This window comes from Ochlerotatus camptorhynchus, unplaced genomic scaffold, assembly GCF_037179485.1.
Source record: "Ochlerotatus camptorhynchus isolate MF236.1 unplaced genomic scaffold, CSIRO-AGI_Acam_v1.1 ptg000432l, whole genome shotgun sequence".
NCBI classification, from domain to species: Eukaryota; Metazoa; Arthropoda; class Insecta; order Diptera; family Culicidae; genus Ochlerotatus; species Ochlerotatus camptorhynchus.
Window position 1 is genome coordinate 6,739,473 of NW_027040918.1, and position 18,930 is coordinate 6,758,402.

The window sequence follows — 18,930 nt, forward strand, 5'->3', positions numbered from 1 at the left end:
ATTGGGAACCGATTTTCGTTGCATTTGATGGATTTCTGCAACGGTATCGAATAAAAATCGATACTTAGTAGTAGTAACAGCAGCTGGTTACTACGGTCGAAGGTCAACAACCACCAATCAGTGGAGGAAGATTCTCCCCCGGATGATAGTTGAGCAGTTTCTCCGACTTGGGACAGTTGTGCCACTGAACCACTAGTAAAACAATCCACGAGGTTAATCGATACCTGGCTAACGATAATACATCGAAGCTGAAAAGGACAAGCGTCTGATGGCGTTCAAACAAGCCCAGGAATATTTGTTTTGTTTGACGGCCAAAAATAGACCAACTGGTGGTTACGCACACAGTTTAATCTATTTTGACTCGATTTATTTACTTTTAGCTGGTTCAAATGTGAGATCAAACCACCGCTAAAGATGCCCTTAAGGGAATCATTTAAGAACCCAGTAGCGCTAGTAGTTCACCTTTTCGTGGCGCGCGTTTTTTCCTCTGTTCGGGACCTAACACCACTGCGACCAGTAATTTGATCTATTGTAGTATATCCCGTGTCCTTAGTTTAGTGCATGTGATGTACACACTTAGAAATAACTAATTTTAGACGTGATGGAATCCGTCTTTGACATAAAGAATGAGACGTAAACAAACATGTCATGTAATATTAAGTGCTCTGAGACTGAAAAGTTCGTTGCTCGACGAAAAGTACGTTTGATTGAGGTATATTTCGCGTCTGTTATGACTCAACTTTATGTCAAAATTGACGCTCGTATATGTCACTCTCAGAGCACCTAAATTTACATGATTTTTTCTAAGTGTGTAGTATTACTCCATCACTATTGAGAAATGATGAAGTATTCGATTTTGTTTACAGTTGTCATTCTGCATTTATTGCAAGGATCCTACTCTCATTGAAAGGTCCCGCTATTTATACCCTGCGGAGTGTTGAAACACCCTTTAAAGGCGCGCCCCTTTGTCAGTCGAAATTGGATTCCTTAGCAACAAAATTAAGGAATGACACCGATAATGACCATGTATCAGAACCCTAGTATTAACCACTTCAAACTAGGGAACAACGAATAGAAGATTAGGAATCACATAGATGAAGACTAACTAACTCATTTTTCCTTGTTTCAAGATCATCCTCGGTGGACAATGCCGAGTCTTGTCACTCAGGCATAAAAAGTAACAAGGACTAAGATGTGTTCCTTGGATTACTGAAAAATCCTGTTCCTCTATTTTGAAGTATTTAGTCAGGACTAGGAATCGGTGGTAGATTTTACATCTCGTAACGTACCACGAAAAGGTGATCTACCCACGTTACGGGGCTAGGATGGTGCGTGGTGCGTTACTGGTTTAAGATTTATCACATCGAACTCTGGCCCTAGGCTCTTCTTGTTGACGGTTATGAGCCTCGGTTTTGAGATTGGAAACAAGTAAAGGTTTGGGCCAGGGTTTTCCTGCATGGTCAACTATCAGTGTCATCGATTGTTTTTGTCGCTAAAAAGGCCTATTTTAATTGGAGTTGCTTCATCATAAAAGAAAGTCACCTATTTTTTTATAATTTCTTATTATATTATTATATTAATCACTAAATGCTGGGTACTGCGAGGGTCCATCAGAGCACCCCATTGAAGCGAAATGGATGGGGAGAGTGGAAATTCAAACTCCCTGTCTTAGATATTTCGTGAATAGATGACGGGCTTTTCTCCCCACTCATTTGGGGCATCCTCCTGTTGGATGGCCTGATTTTTGACCGGTTGTAGGAAGGAGATTCTCATTTATTCCGTGGATGTTGCCCACGGATTCACCCAACCCGTTTTTGGCCCTTCATACAACGGCAGGTTGACTACAATCAGAGGTTATTAAACTTGATCAAGTCGAACAGCGAGAGTAGTCCACAGTCTACTTAATCATCATCATCACTCTGGGTACCATTTTCATTTTTGGTATTTCATACTAAGGAAATGTTCAGAATTTCGAGTTTGAAGAAATATTTTAGATGTCAGACATACAATTTTGTTTAAAAATAGAATTTAATTAAAATAGGTAAGTCTTAAATCATATTCCCGGTTAGTTCATTATTTTCCAGTTGATTGGCCACCCTGTAATATACCTGATTTGAAACCTTCTCCAGGATGGGCCAACTGGACTGGTTCTAGGCATAATGAGTAACATTCTTGTAACATGTTACAACTCTGTAGTTTGAACAAGGCATAAAGGATGAATTACATGTGAAATGTTATCGATAAATGATACTCTCCAAATGACCCAGCATGCACATATTGCTAAATAGGTCTGTATCCACATTAATCCGGACACCTTCAAATCACTGTAACTTTTGAAATATTGCACGTAGGAGTGAACAATTCAGCTGAGGTATAGCTGGGAGTCATTGAGAAAAAAGACTATGATTGGTGTTTACATTCCATGTTTTTATTGTTCAAGAATGAAAAACACGTGCGCGAGCGGATTTGTACGGACGTAATGCAAATCCTGACTTGTCAATACGGTGTTCACTAGACTGATGCAAAATTTGAAGTTTTCACTCCACAGTGCTCAAACGGTTCCAAATTGGGCCCTGATTAGCCTCCCAAAATTTGAACTCATTTAGTAAAAAACTGACTTGGCACAAACCATTTGAAGTTTATATGGAAATTACTATGGAGAAACCATAATTTCGGTTCATATCTGTCTCAAAATTCACTAGTTCACTCTACTTTAGAAAATGATAACTGAGCTTGATTCTCAGCTACAACTTTGTTGAAGACCACTTTTCGATCAAATGTAAGGAACAAAAATTATTAAGGACTCAAGTCACTGATGTCTTATGATTATGCTCAATCAACTGTTCAGCAGGCAACATTGGCGTTTATGGCGCGTAGAATAGAGGACAAAAATCATGGCTACTATGTCACACTGCAGAATACAGTGTTACCCACAATACAGTTGCTTAATCTTGCCATATGATTATAAATCTCCTAATCAATTAATAACTATTCCTTTTTGAAGCAAACCAAGGTCGAAGATTTAATTGAGCCACACTATAAAATAGTGTATTCATGGTCACTAGTGGTCTGGAGTAAAGAAGTACAGCTATAATCTAAAAATCAAAATGCATTTTTTTAAAACTATTAACACCTGTGTCATGCACAGGTTGCACATGTGGACGCGACGCCACTGCAAATACTGAATACCTATGTTTTAACTTGGTAAATGTTTGAATCATATCCCATGAATCTGTAATTAAACAACTACAATTGAAATATAATGCAAAATTTGTGTTTTACTTAAGTTTTGATGTGTCCTGATTATTGTGGAATTTTCGCGAATTCGCAACCACCAACAAATCATTCTCCCAACGATGAAAAATAACCAGTTATTGAACATGCATTGGACGACTGATAAGCGCCGAGCAGAGATTTCGACTCTATTTCGGGAACGAAATACATTGATAACATACCCCTTCTGGATGTGTTCATCTCAAAACATAGAGTTAATGTCCCTAATGTCGGCGTAAGTTTCCCTAATATTGGGCCCATATGAAAATTTCGATGGAAAGCATTTTTTTGACAATGTTTCATTAGAAACCAAAAATATCCATTTGTATTGTCCATATGACGCATTGTTCTAAGAAAAAAAAATTAAACAATAGGAGATCCATAGGCCAACATTAAAGCCATTTCCCCCACATAGGGTAGATGTACCAGTTATGGTTATACATTCATATTATGGTGTGTTCCAATTAAGGCCGATAGGATTCTCATAGGAACGTATAGCCATGACTGGTATATCTACCCTATTTAGATTTAGAGACACTTTGAGACAGCAGCATCTGAGTGGCAGTTTGTGTGTCTGTCTGGTTCTACTCGACGAGATGTTCCAAGTGTGTTAGGTTGTTCCATTTATTCACTTATCAGCTAGGGCTACTTGTCGTGTAAGTTAAATGGAATCGACCTTCGGAACTGCTGCCGCCGATGCCGTAGCTATTCAACTGTAACTGTAATCCACTGCGCACATAAGCTTCTTCCTAGATTAAGACCGTGGCAAACCGAACCACCTCGCCGGGTCCGGGAGTACATTCGATCAACACTCAATGACGCGAAAGGGATTTTGTGCTTTACCGCGGGGAGACACTAGGGATTTAGATAACGACGGCGGATCCGCTTGTGCACGCCGGCGGCGAACGTTTCAAAGGTCAATTGGATGCTATTTTTTTCAATTCCTTACATTTATATGACTCAATTTCATCAAGTGCACGTGAAACTGAATTATCTGCTGTTTTACAAAAACAGGAGCGCAGCGGCAAAAAAGCTTTGAAAAAATGACTCGTCGGCTGAACCCTGATAACGGTATTACAATGTGCCGTGGACAACAACATTATATTAGTTGCATAATTGCACGACAAATTACGATAGCTGCGCCATGATTTTAGAGCACGGGCTTGGATTTGGATTTGATGGTCACGTTTCAGTTGAATCAAATTATATCTTATTTTTAGGTTAAATCACCCAATCCTGCAGTTCTCAAGCTAGTATGGTTTGAACAAATCCACAGTTGTTAATTGAGAGCATTTGTAAGCCTATAACCGTTTTGAATTCTATTAATATCTATATCTATACAGGACCATGCATAACATTTGAACCACTTTGAATCCTTCGGTAAGAGGTGCTGAATAATCTAACTAAATTGCTACCTGCCGCTGCAAGCATTGCCATGGCGTTAGCACGCAACGTTATCACAAGATAAGAATCAAGAAACGGATAAATACAATTTATAAGCTTAATTTCAATTTATTGACGATGGTAAGCTCCAACCAAGGCTGGGTCTCCCTTGGCTCAGTCGGAAAATATACAGCTATAAAGCAAGACCATGCCGGGGGCGGCTGGAATCGATTCCCGGTTCGATCTAGGAATTTTTCGGGTTAAAACATTTCTGGACTTTCTTGCGCATAGAGCATGGTTGTACTTTACCCACACAATATATGTATATCAAGAGAAATCTTGATAGTATTTCAGCAAGGGACTCTTATGATTGTTTTGTATATTTTACTGCATAAATTTAAATTTTATTTTACTGGCGCTCATAGCTTCCGAAATTATCATTCAAACAAACTAATATAGGGCGGCAACGACTGTTATCATAAGCTTAACGGTGAGTTTATGACTAAACTAAATGTAACTGAATTCGAATTATTAAAAATATTAAAAAAAAAGTTTAGAATATCAAGAAATTACAGAATTTACAATAAATTTCCAACGATTTGTTAATGATATTGACTACATTTAGGGGCAACGGTTATTTTAAGAAATCTATTTGGCATAAAATACACTTCGCACAAGGATTCTAACATCTGATTCGGATTGATGGAGCCCAAATTTATAAAGTACGTTTACTATAAATGCACTGTGAAGCTATTTTTAATTTGATATTTATAAAATATCCTTAAAATAAACTAAACATTCAATATCATTAGTTGGTCAATGTCCTTTTGAGTAGAAATTTATTTTGATATTTACGTTAATAAGTGATTAATTTGCCCCGGTTTACGGAACGGGCGTAGAAAGTGTTGAATTAACAATTGTGGAATATAGTCACTATATTCATAGTCTGACGGATACAAAATCCGGAAAAAAGGCGACTTTGTTTTTTGCAACAAAAATCTGACACGCTGCATAACAATTTTATTTTACTCAGTACAATTATCAATGCTTACAATTTTATACGGAATAAGAAAAAATGTTTGTAAGAAAGTTTGAACATACTGAGACGTTTGTCTCAGCCAACAATTAAATTAACTGCAAGTTGCTAAACCGTAAACAAAAAAAAAAAAATAAGAAAAAAAATGTTTAAAACTAAAATTGTACAGCTTACACTTATTAACGCATACCTGCAATGAATATGCCAAACTACCATTCTATCTGTAAAAAAGAACTATCAAAAAGTAGGTAGGGGAAATGGCTCTAATGTTGGCCTATGGATCTAAGATTGGGCCCATCGCTACCTCTCAATTAATAAAAGTGTTATTTAATAATTGCACTTCAAGGTGTCCATCCAACCGGGAAAACCAGGAATTCGGATTTGCCGGGAAAAATATGGGAAGCCTAAATCGTACCGGGAAAGATCATATATACCCATCCCAAGTAACAATTTTTGTTTTATAATAGTCTTGTAGGTTGGCCTTGAAAAATTCTCTAAACCTTTATAAAACTTGCAATTTTACTTGGAATCAATTAATGTTATATCATATATGTAGGGGAAACGAATGTAATGTTGACTTAAATGCCCCAAATTTGGGCCCGTACATAAATTCAGCAATCGACTAAATTTTCAATATCAACCAAAAATATCCATCAGTACCGTCCCAATAACGCGTTAATCTAGACACAATTGATAAATAGCAGATTTTTAGCGATGGGCCCAATTTCAGATCCATAGGCCAACATTAGATCCATTTCCCCTAGGTAGTAAACAAATGTATAACTTCCGCATGACGAGTTTTTTTAATAGTATTTTAGAAAGATTAAATAAAGTTATCATCCACCACCATGACGTTTGACAAAATAAATTACAATTCATAATATCCACAATAGCTTGGAAAATTTTATATGATGATGCACTCACACATCATTTCCATATTTTAAACAATCGAAAGTAGGTCACTAGGTAGAAAAAAGCTAAACCCAGCATGCGAGTATGTGTCAAAAAGTTATTCGATGCATTCATTTTGTTTACATTACTTTTATTAAATGGGATTGTACGCAACGTGTAGTTTTAGGCTTCTCACTTACCTCGATCGGACAAACAATGAAATTTCATCAGCTACCTTTTCCGCACTAATTTCCTATTAGTATTACTCCGATTACTTATTAATTACTTTTTAATGCTTTGCCTTTACCATTAGCAACAAATAATAAACACTTTCTGCAAGACACAGATAGTAGATGAAAACTTTTGACACCTTTAAACGCCTACGATTCTAATAAAGTAAATGATCAACAAGGTAAAACAGCACGATTTTCCCGGAGAAATCAAAATAAGCGCACAAGACAAATTTTCTTTACCATTTTTATCAGGGAGCGGAAAACTGTGAAAAAATAGACCTTTAATTTCCGTCACCACCACTACGATAAAATTAAGCTGAAGAAGATTGTAACAAAATAAATTCGATAAAAGCGAAAGCGAAAAAAACGTAAGGAAACGACAAGAAGAAAGACAACAAACGCGTGACAGTGGTGACAGTCCACGGAAGAACAGCTGTCAAAGGGGTAAAATATGACACATCGGATTGGAAGATTGCCGCAAAAGCTCAATGCAGATGTCGCCACTGCATGATGATGATAATGTTGACAGACTGCATATAAAATTCGTGAAAATTAGCATTAAATCACAATTTTCATCAAGCCTGTGTAAAATTCTTCCAATATAACATTCGAATTGCAGAAGAAAACGTTTTTACGATCAGACTGATGTGCAACTTTGACTTTTCCAGTTGAACTTTCATAAGATATATTCATTTCATTTCACGGCTCCATCAATGCTGCATCGTAAATATGATGGTAAACAGAAGTAAATTGCTCAATTACTCAAAATAAAGATGATTTATCATCTTGTTATCACTTTGAAGACCATCTAGCACCATTTTATAGTATGGTGCGTGTTGAGTAAATCAAGTTCCGTTGCGTTTTCCGTCGAAAATTGTGAGTATCAATATGTTTGCTTAGAAAAGGCCAAAGTGAACATTTATTGAATATTGGCGTCCTATACAACCAATTCTCCATTACCACCAGCATGATACAACCTTTCCTAAGTAAATTAACTTAATTTCCACTTTCATCTTAGTGGAAATCGCACATATTCACCATTTTCTGAAAAATGCAGCTGCGCAGGAGGTAACCTCTCCCTGTGGGTGCAAACTTGTTATGCATTATTTTCCATGAAAACCTCTCCGATCCATACCGAAATAATAACAATTAGTTTTCAAACACGTTTTCTTACACGATTCAAGCAAAAGTTTCCACGGGAAATTATTAGTTTTTCTTTATGGACCGATTTGCCCCAAAAATCGTCTGTTTTACTTGGAAAATTTGGAAACTATCCTCCTTCTAGTAGTGCTCACTTCGAAATGTAGGAGGCGAAAGCTTGGAAAAGTTTCACTGCAAGACGCCAATAGCGAAACCTGATGGCAAAAAAATAAACTGAGGTTGTGTGAGGGGCGCGTGGCTCGAATCAATAAAGAATAGGTCTGTTCTCGTACTTGCTTTTCGGTATACACTAAAAAAATATTAATAGTTAAATTGGCGTCTTGCAGTGAATTCACTCAAAAATATTACTATACAAGGATAGATTAAAATGTAATCAATTTACAGTTACGCAATGTTTATACATTGATCTGATTAAGTTTCACCCCAAAATTATACTAAGTTCGAATAATGGAGCAAAATTCGTTCAGTGTATTGTTACAGGTACGTGAAGCGTACACGAAACGAAAATCAATTATTTAATTCATGTGTTTCACTTATACATTTTTGCCAAAGCATCAGCCTTATACATTCCATAAAACAAACCACATAGGTCCTATTAGAATGCATGAAAGGTATGTGTGACCGCTTATACATTTCATTTGACACATGATCTTTATTAACTTTTTGCAAGGCGTCTGCTTATTAGTTGACTTATACATTTTATGAATAATCAGTAATGGAAATTTGCCAAAAGGTATAAGAAGATTTCTATCCGTGTACGTTACTTTTCTTGTTTGTTTATAGTATATTATTTAAACTGAATTATTAGAAAATAAGGATAGCCTTTAAATAAATAATTTGCAATATAACTTTAAAACAGTAAATCATCATTTGAATTGTTTACATGACTGCTAGAAAATTTGTCGAACAAACTGCACCTTTAAATAGGTAACACCTGGGACGTTACGCATGCGACGCGCGAGGTCAAGGAGAGAAATGCTCTTTTTTAACGGTCATAAAATTAGTCATTCGGATCTTGGTCCAAAGGTCATTTTCATTGCGTGTCCTTGGATTTGATGGGAAAGTGGGAAGGCGAGATATGATGAAACTTGTAAGAGTGAGATGCATTTCAATCTGACGAACCATAATCGACAACTTTGCCAAAAGCGTTCGGGTGTGACGCATTTCCTGTAATTAAATGCTCTAAAGGTATTTATCTGAGGACTCGAGACTTTCTCGTCCATTTGCCTGGAAACTCGATTAAGTTTCGGAAGTGTGGCCTTGCCTGTAACCACGGTGTTCGAAGTAGGGACAGTTTGAAAATTATAGAATGTTTCAAGCTCGGTTTCAAGTGCTAATTTACCGTGATTCTTTCAGTTAGACTGATAGCCAAAAATCAGTAAGATACCTTTTTCGTAGCTAGGAAAGTTACAGTTGTGTGAAAGAAGAAAGGTAACAAATTCTGTGCGTGTAGGAAAATGTGCGTGTCTTAATCGTAGTCGAACAGCCATTCGACGGCTTTCTATCTCCAGTTTAGGAAACTATTCCACCAACCGTCGCCACATTCTTCCGTCGGGTTCTCCTTTGCGCAAAGACCCGGGCCAATCGTCACCTCGGTCAGAAGGGGCCCCGCAGTCATCATCGCGCCCAAACCGAACGAGATCAACAAACAGCATTCTCCCGTGATAATTTTCGCCCTGCTAGGTGGCTTGGGAAAGCCCTAGCAGCAGGCAATGCGCGCAGCAGTAAGAAGTACGACAACAGGCCTGTAAGTACAAAGAGCTCTTTTTCATATTGTCCGTGTGCACATGAGACCGACGACTGAGTAGCGTCGTCCTGAATGAACGCCTACGCCTACGCGTCATCTACTCGCCTGCGGGCTATAGTTTGCAAGCACTTTTGTTTCGGCGATAGACAATGGTCCGGACCGAGAAGGTATAGACACGCACAGATAAGATAGGGACGATTAGAATAGAAACCAAATATATGTTGAAATTATTGTGAATTAAAATGATTTTTTTTTAATTATTTGATTAATATAAAAGTTAGTACCCTCCCTCTTCCGCTGTTTGTATCATGGTGATTAGCATCCTGAAAGATTTCGTTCCGTGCGCTTAGAGTTCACAATTTGAATCGACTATTTTTGTTAATTTTGGTGTGAAGGGCAAATCACTCTTTCGCGACGGAGTCGCCTCTGGTGTAAATGATGGGAACTCCAATGATGATAAAATAAAGCTTTGAAGGAAAGCTTTGCTAACCGTTCGGTGAGGGTAAAGTTAGGAATTATGGTCGTTCGAGTGCAGTGAGTCTGACTAATGAGAGTGAATTTGGGGACAACCGGACCGTTTCCGATCCTTTTCAAGGAACGAACTGAACCTACCTGAGGTTAGGTCTCAAACCGGGCAAACACACATTGGCGGGCGGTCCTCATCCTCAAGTGGCGCTTAAATCGCTCGTTTTATTAAATCGAGTGCGGAACGGTAGTCCCTGGGTGTTTCTTTGTGGAGTTTGAACATTTTTAGTAGTAGAACGCCAATCGTCTCTGAACGATTTTCGGCGTGCTACAGTATACCAATATTTTTATACACAAGAAGAGTAGAAAACACTACAGTCGGAGTTGCAAAACCAAAATTACAAGTTATCAAACCTAAACCGGCACGATGGATTAATTAATTGATGAAATCCGATAAAGAGCAGCTGCGGTTGTCCCCGACGTTACACAGCAAAAAAAAAAATGTAATATCGATCAATGTAATTCAAGCTGATGTATGAAATAATGATGTAATAGCAAAAAGCAGATACAATATTACATTAATGGATGTAATTTTGTTCGCAAAATCGATGTACATCGTACAACGTTATATTACACAACCGATGGATTGACCTGGTTGCAGCAGTTTGGATGTAATATTCAACAACTTTTTTTCTGTGTATGCTGAAATGCATCGGCATCAAGGTATCCGGCGTTGGCTACGGTTAATACGATGAATTGATCAATCTCTACGTGAATTATGGCAGATAATTTTAATTTATCTTTTTAGCTAGTCGCGTTCAATATTTCATTCTTACACTCGAATCTGCTTCAGAAAATAAACCTTAAACGGTTGCCTCGGCAACACCAATCTGTGGATGGTGGACTCCCATTTCCGATTTCAAAGCAGTCCACAGCTAGGTACATGACCTTCGCTCCGCAAAGGTCGGAATTCAATTGACTGTGAAATGGATCTCCGCAAGAGTGGCCGGACAGTGACGTAATCGAAGCGACCACACAGATCCTTTGGCTTCCTACCATTACTATTGATGCTGTCATCATAGACAAACAGACATAACACATTGAATATTTCTCACCGTAAAACATCGTCGCAAAAACATTACCGCCATCTGTTGAATACACTGTGGTGGGTAGTACGCTGAACAGATGGCGGTAGTGTGTAAACGTCAAACGCAAGGGAATTGACTATGCGCGCCACAGGTGGCGGTACTACAAACTACGATACTTTTAAATTGACCGTTAAATGCTTGTTCGATGAACAACTTACAAGAGTTATGTCTGTTTGTCATTACATTACAATTTCTATTCGGGAATATAAATCATTGTTAAAACAATAATTTTCGTCCTATTGTTACATTGTTTTTTAATGTATTTTTGTTGTTATTTTTTTTCGGGCTATAGAACGGAACCAAATTTTGTTCATTTAAATCGAAAATATATAATTATGTTCATTATATAAAAATATAAACAGAGCAAAATAAATTGAAAACTCGTTTTCAACAAAAATATTTATGTTTGAACTTGTGTTTGAATTAAATTCAATAGCATGTTTATTTCAACAATACATAATCTGGGTAAACAATTTTCCTTGTTGTTAACATTTGGCAAACTTAACCGTAAACGGGCTGAAAGCAGCGAAACCGAAGTAGATGGTCCGGAAACCCACGCAAGTAAGTGTTCCAAGCTCGAAAAAACCGGTGGAACCCCACAATATCAACGTCACTCCGTCGTTTCTGATACTGATCCCCATATCATCCTCACCCCCAACCTAGCCCCAAACCGACGTCGAAAGAAAAGCAGACCAAACGTAGAAAAAGGCCGGTATGAGGACCAGCGTCAGAAACGACAAAATGACGCTAATAAAGGGTGATACGGTCAAAATTTGGTCAAGGGAAAACGCGTGTAAATCGGTGAAATCGTTTATTTAAAAAATCAAATTAAATTTCTTTTTCAAGTTCAATTAGTATAAAATTCAGGAAAAATATTCAGTTAGGCTTCCGCTTTTCCAAATCCGAATTGCCGGGCCTTACGCTTGACCCCTGCCATCAGATTTTGTACAGCCACCTTGTCCACCTTCTTCGCCGCAGAAAGCCAGTTTGCCTTGAACTACTGCTCGCCCTTAGCAGTTTTTTTGGTCTTCTTTAGGTTCCGCTTGACAATAGCCCAGTATTTCTCAATTGGGCGGAGCTCTGGCGTGTTGGGAGGGTTCTTGTCCTTGGGAACCACCTGCACGTTGTTGGCGGCGTACCACTCCATGGCCTTTTTACCGTAATGGCAAGATGCCAAATCCGGCCAAAACAGTACGGAACAACCGTGTTTCTTCAGGAAAGGCAGCAGACGTTTATTCAAACACTCTTTCACGTAAATTTCTTGGTTGACAGTCCCGGAAGCTATGAAAATGCTGCTTTTCAAGCCACAGGTACAGATGGCTTGCCAAACCAGATATTTCTTTGCGAACTTTGACAGTTTCATGTGCTTGAAAACATCTGCTACCTTTCCCCTTCCTTTTGCCGTATAAAACTCCTGTCCCGGAAGCTGCTTGTAGTCGGCTTTGACGTAGGTTTCGTCGTCCATTACCACGCAGTCAAACTTCGTCAGCATCGTCGTGTACAGCCTCCGGGATCGCGCTTTGGCCGTCGTATTTTGTTTATCATCGCGATTTGGAGTCACTACCTTCTTGTAAGTCCGGCTCGTTTTTTGGCTCGATGCACGGTTGTAGACGATACACCCAGCTTATTTGCGGCATCTCGGAGAGAGAGGTTAGGGTTTCGCTTGAAACTACCGGCAACTCTCTTTGTCGTCTCAGCGGCTTCCGGTTTTCGATTTCCCCCCGATCCAGAGATCCAGACTTCCTGGCTGTCGACAAACGTTCCCCAAACACTTTAATTACATTTGTAACGGTTGATTTGGCAACTTTTAGCGATTTTGCCAACTTTGCGTGCGAGTAGCTCGGATTTTCGCGATGCGTGAGCAAAATTTTGATACGCTGCTCTTCTTGCTTGGACGGCATTTTGACAACTGAAGAGTGAATTCCAAAATCAAAATAGGAGCAACATTCTACACACACACACCTTCAAAATGAGGGGTGTTCAGGTTTTTTAAATGCAAAATTGAAAGAAATACGTCAAGTTGATATTGACCAAATTTTGACCGTATCACCCTTTATCACAAAGTTTCACCGGTTTTACCACAAACGAAGTGACAGACGGAGCGGCTCGAAAACTTTGGTGACTAACCTGCTATTGCAATTTTTCAGTGTACCACATGGCAACACCACTACTACTGGATTGTACCACATGGCAACACTACTATTGGATTGAACTAGCATTTTCACCAAATGTACTAGAATATTTTGGTTCTATCTCTTTAACTCTACTTTAAACTGAAATGCATAAAAAATGACAAAATGATACACTCTTTGCACACTGTCAAAGATCATATTGCACACAAAATCAACTATGTTCAAATCAAACAAAAATACTTGCCCATCTGGTGGCTGATGGCACAAGCTTTTAAGAAAATTCTATTACAGCGAACCACATTATTTTAATTGATTTCTTCGCCAGTTAGTCGTCTGTCACTTCGTTTGTGGTTTTACTGAACTGGAACCCCTGGACACCCACTCCGACGGCCCCCCGGATCTTGGACCCAGATCCCAACACCCATAGACCACCCTTAATCACACCGAAAAATAGCAGAAATATAGATGCCCTGTCTGCCGATATCCATTTATTTGCCATCCATTTAAAATATTTTGCCGTAAAAAAAATAAAAGTATTTTTTTTTATTTTAAACATGAAAAGCATGTTCAAAATAAACATATTGTCAACATCAGCCAAAAATATTCACGTTTAGTTTCAACACGAATATTTTTAAAATCAACGTAACAATATTTTTGTTTTAAACATTATTAACAATGGCTTCAAACATGGACGTGGACATAACGTGCTCAAGTTTTTGGCTCAGCTCTGATACTATCTTCGGTCCCAAGCTAATCGATTCACCTCTCGAAACATAGGAAAATCCACCAACACCTCCCCCCCCAAACCCCCCAAACAAACAATGTGTAGTATAGTAAAATTTCGACTAGAATGGGATACGTTATTCGTTTGCTTGGGACCAATAGGCTAGTCAAGTACACGGATACGAATTTTGTTCATTTAAAACAAAAATATAAATGTTTATTCTCTAAACATATGAATTATTCAAAGTGAATTGAAAGCATGTTTAAAACTAAAATATTTATGTTTGAATTAAATTCAAAAGCATGTTTATTTCAACAATATAGGATTTGGGTAAACGGTTTTTAGCGTGTCATGCCTTTTTATTTCCTTCTTGTTTCATTCGGAAAAAAGTTGCCCCAGCTTTGCTCAACCTACCAGAAAACGGCCATCCATTCCGGATCCTCCTCCGATATCGAACATGGAAAGAAACCGGTATGAGGACCAGTGGCAGAAACCGAGGCAGAAACGGCAAAACGACGCTAATAACACAAATTTTCACCGGTTCCACTGAACTGGAACCTCCGGACACCCACCCCGACGGGTCCTCGCATCCCGGACCAGGACCCCAATACCCACAGGTCACCCTTAATCGCACCCAAAAAGGAGAAATAAAGATGCCCTGCCCGAAGATCTTTTTTTTTTTCATTTCTTTGCAAACCGTTTTATTTTGCTTTACCCTGCACTCAACTACTAAAATAATTCCAAAATATGTATGTTTATTTTAAACATGAGAAGCATGTTTAAAATAAACATATTTATGATTGTTCGCATAGCTGTCAAACCAAACAAAAATAAATACGTTTATTTGCAACACGAATATTTTTGAAATAAACGTAACATTATTTTTATTTTAAACATTGATTTCACATGACTTCAAACATGGAATACGTTTGAAATCAACCTAATTTATGTTTGTGGCCAGAACAAACTGAGTTTACGTTTAAATTTACCTCAAATATTTTTGTTACGACGATAGTTTTTTCTGCGTGTAGTGAGCCAATTTAAAATCGTTAGTTTCGAATTGATTGTTGCTTGTACCGAGGAATACCTGGCAACCATGTTAGGGCACCATGTATTTATTAGCTGCCGATATTTTCCCACAGATGTCGCCCTTCGCCGGCGGAAGTTGATTTTCGGCCATGTTCAACTGTTTGTCTTTCTTTCTCGGGTTGTGCTAAACGTCAACAGCACACACGTTCCGATCGCGGAGAACATTTTTTCCGATTTTCTCTTTAGAAAACTAATCGAAGTGAGTATTTTGCAGTGAAACTTGTTAATTATCGATTGTACTAATTGAGGCAAATGTTGGTTTTCGCCTGTTCCGTAGGATGCCTCAGGAAATTAAGGAAGTGAAAGACTTCCTCATCAAGGCTCGCCGGAAGGATGCCCGCGCCGTCAAGATAAAGAAGAACGACAACAACACTAAGTTCAAGATCCGCTGCTCCCGCTATCTGTACACGCTGGTTGTCCAGGACAAGGAGAAGGCCGAAAAACTGAAGCAGTCCCTGCCGCCAGGTCTGCAGGTTAAGGAAGTCAAGTAAACCCCTACGACATCCGACCACTATTTTGTTTCCTTCGAGAGGAGTTCTGTGCGCTAGCGGAGTATATTTTTTTCTTGTGGAAAGGCTGAGCCCGCTACCCAATTGTAATTCCAAATAAAAGATAAAATCAGGAAAACGTCACCTGGAAGGTAATCGTAGTTCGTTTTGTGATCCGTTGAACGTAAAGAAACCTCCGCCAAATCGTTTGGCAGCAGCAGGAATCAGCTGACTTGTGGAAATACCGGTTCAGGTAGTTCCTGAGTCGCACGTCAGACGTATAGTGCGTGCTAGTGGCCAAATGTATCGAAGAAGACGTAAGTACAGGGTTCAGGATAGGAAGCGATTTGGTTCAATATTTGAATTTTGAGTCTATGTTGTAAAAATATTAATTTCGAGTGATAGCGGCAATTTGTGGATTCTATCAATCTTGTAGCTAGCTATGTAGCAGATGGCTGCACTATTTCTTAATAGTAATCTTTGTCTCAATTTCAGAATCGAAGATTAATTAGGGGTCTGTACCTATTATCGTCAGGTGGTAAATGAAGTCCTTGAACGTTGTTTTTTTTTCATGAAGGTGCAGCATGTTCCGGAGCACCGTTTTGCCAAAAATAACACTTACCTATCATTTACCCATCTGACGCTAATACTAATAGGTTAAAAAGTGCCGAAGCCATCATTTCCCCTAATTCCAAGTTAAAATTCAATTAATTTTTTAGTGCTTTCTATAGAATCGATTTTTGTAGATCAGACCGAGGTGCGTGGTCAAGTTTTACGTTAAGGTAGCGCGTGATCATTGTCATAGCTAACGGAGGTGCCAAGGGGGTCAGGCCCCTTCCAGAATTACCTAGGCTCCTCCCAGGAATGTTGGGTGTTTTTTTTTATACACCGGTATTGTGTCAAGCAGTATCGAGATTACTTTTTATTAATGTTCTAGACTAGAAGAAACAATGTCGAGAATTTAAATTATATCAACATTTAATCGATTGCATAATAAGACGTCTTCATGCACTGCAAATTGGCCAAGAGTTCAGGGATTTTTCTTTTACCTCAGGATGGGCTTCTAAAAAGGTCAGGGAACATCGTAGAAATTAACGAAACTGAGTAGAATTTCTGGGAACTTTATAGAGCTTCAGAAAAATTCGTAGAAACTTAGGAAGCTTTTGAAAAGTTCAGAAAACTGCGTGTGGACCCTTATTTAAGTGTTGGGATTTCAGGGATCCTCATTGTAGTTCGGGGATCTTCATAGGATACTTTTTTGAAGCCTCATAAGCTTGGAATACTTCAGAGAATTACGTTCGAGTTCAAGAAATTCCATACGGAACTTCAACGAGAAACGTAGAAGTGCAGCAATCTTAGTAGAAGTTTTGGAAATTTCGAAGCATTTTGAGAAATGCTGCATAAAACTTCATATATTAAGTGCAGGGAATGTTGTACTATGATCTACAAATAGTCCAGCAAACTTCTAACATCTTCAGGGATCCTCGCTTCAGTTTAAGGAACTTCGTTGCAGTTTGTAAGAGATCTTTCTTCAAAAAAACTCAATGAACTTCTTGGAAGTTTTGGGAACTTCGTTAAATTTCAAGGAACTTTCCAGACATTCAATAATATTTGTAGATAATGGGGGTCTTTCCAGAAGTAATTGTAGAATTAAGAGGGATGGAAAGAATATTGAATGTGGAATAAATTCAGGAAACTTCGTAGATGTTGAGGGAATTTTGTAAAACTTAAAGGAGTTTTATAGATGTTGAGGGAACGTTGCATAGATTACAGAATATTATTTCAGTTATCCTTCCTAAACAGCAGGTAATATTCAATATATCTCAAGACAGACGAAGATATTAGTAAAGTACTTTGGATATTTTTTAAAGACTTCTGGTTGATGAAGTACTGAAGATCTCCAACTGTTAGAAAATACAAATGAAGTGGGTTCTATAACATTCCTCAGAATGCACCATTCCCCAGAAAACCATTCCCCAGAATGTACCATTCCCCAGAAAAGTATGCCATGTATTAGATTGACTATTTTTGTTTATTATAGTCACTCCTGGAATCTTCTTTCGCGTATATAAAAAGAATAGAAAAACTTCTTAATGGATCAAGGCGTTTTCCTTTCTTTGAAAATATAAGAAACGGAAATAATTAATTCTTTGGATATACGATAAAGAAGGGAACATTCCCTTCTTTGAATATATAAAAGAGAGCATCATTAATTCGTTAAATATATAATAAAGATGGGATTATTCTGTTCTTTGAAAATTTAAGAAAAGGAAATCATTAATTCTTTGGATATACGATAAAGAATGGAATATTCCCTACTTTAAATATGTAAATATTATGAAAAAGAAGGGAATATTCCCTTCTTTGAAAATATAACAAAGAGAAATAATTAATTATTTGGATATACGATAAAGAAGGGAATATTCTTTTCTTTGAATATATAGAAGAGAACATCATTAATTCGTTAAATATATGATAAAGAAGGGAATATTCCCTTCTTCGAAAATATAAGAAAAGGAAATAATTAATTCTTTGGATAAACGATAAAGAAAAGAATATTCCTTTCGTTGAATAGGTATATAAAAGAGAAAATAATTAATTCTTTGGATGCATGATAAAGAAGGGAATATTCCCTTGTTTTAATATATAATCAATAGCTTTTCGCAAGGGATTCGGGGTAATGACCATTTGGGATAATAACGAGTGGAATAATGTTATAAATTTGTAATCGGTAGTTCAACGTTCCATATACCGATTTTTTAATCCATCACGAGAAATTCTTCAACTCAGGTCGAACAATTCTTCGATAATGTTTAACAGTTTCCGACTGGTTGAATTGGATTGCATAATAGACCCTTTGACATATTGAATGATGAACGAAGTGCTCGAAAACTTGAAGGTTGTCATTTTATAAAGAGCTAAAAAATGGTTTGGAATTGATAAATACATAGTTCCATAAAAGTTAACATAGTGTATTATCAATAGTAAAAAAAGAAAAAGAAAAGTGAAAATTACTAATTTCATCATCTTTTCTGGGGAATGGTACATTCTGGGGAATGGTTTTCTGGGGAATGTTATAGAACCAATGAAGTGTCTCATATATTCTTTAAATACTACAGGTTGATCAGAATGTGTTCAAAAGTACTCCAGCTAATAGAAA

At 37.8% G+C, this 18,930-nt stretch overlaps 2 protein-coding genes across 2 annotated transcripts in view; one reads left to right on the top strand and one right to left on the bottom strand.

The window, feature by feature from the left end:
• The window catches only part of whd (carnitine O-palmitoyltransferase whd), a 109,583-nt gene extending 102,485 nt beyond the window's left edge, over positions 1 to 7,098 (bottom strand). The window contains exon 1 of the mRNA XM_065234229.1: positions 6,784 to 7,098. The gene's annotated coding sequence lies outside the window, so the exon portion shown is untranslated. The remainder of the gene's footprint in view (positions 1 to 6,783) is intronic.
• Positions 7,099 to 15,361: 8,263 nt separating this feature from the next.
• RpL38 (ribosomal protein L38) lies at positions 15,362 to 15,926 on the top strand. Its single transcript, XM_065234125.1, has 2 exons — positions 15,362 to 15,481; positions 15,560 to 15,926. The coding sequence occupies exon 2, from the start codon at positions 15,561 to 15,563 to the stop codon at positions 15,771 to 15,773; it is 213 nt and encodes a 70-aa protein (XP_065090197.1). The 5' UTR covers positions 15,362 to 15,481; position 15,560; the 3' UTR covers positions 15,774 to 15,926.
• The last annotated feature ends 3,004 nt before the right edge of the window (positions 15,927 to 18,930 follow it).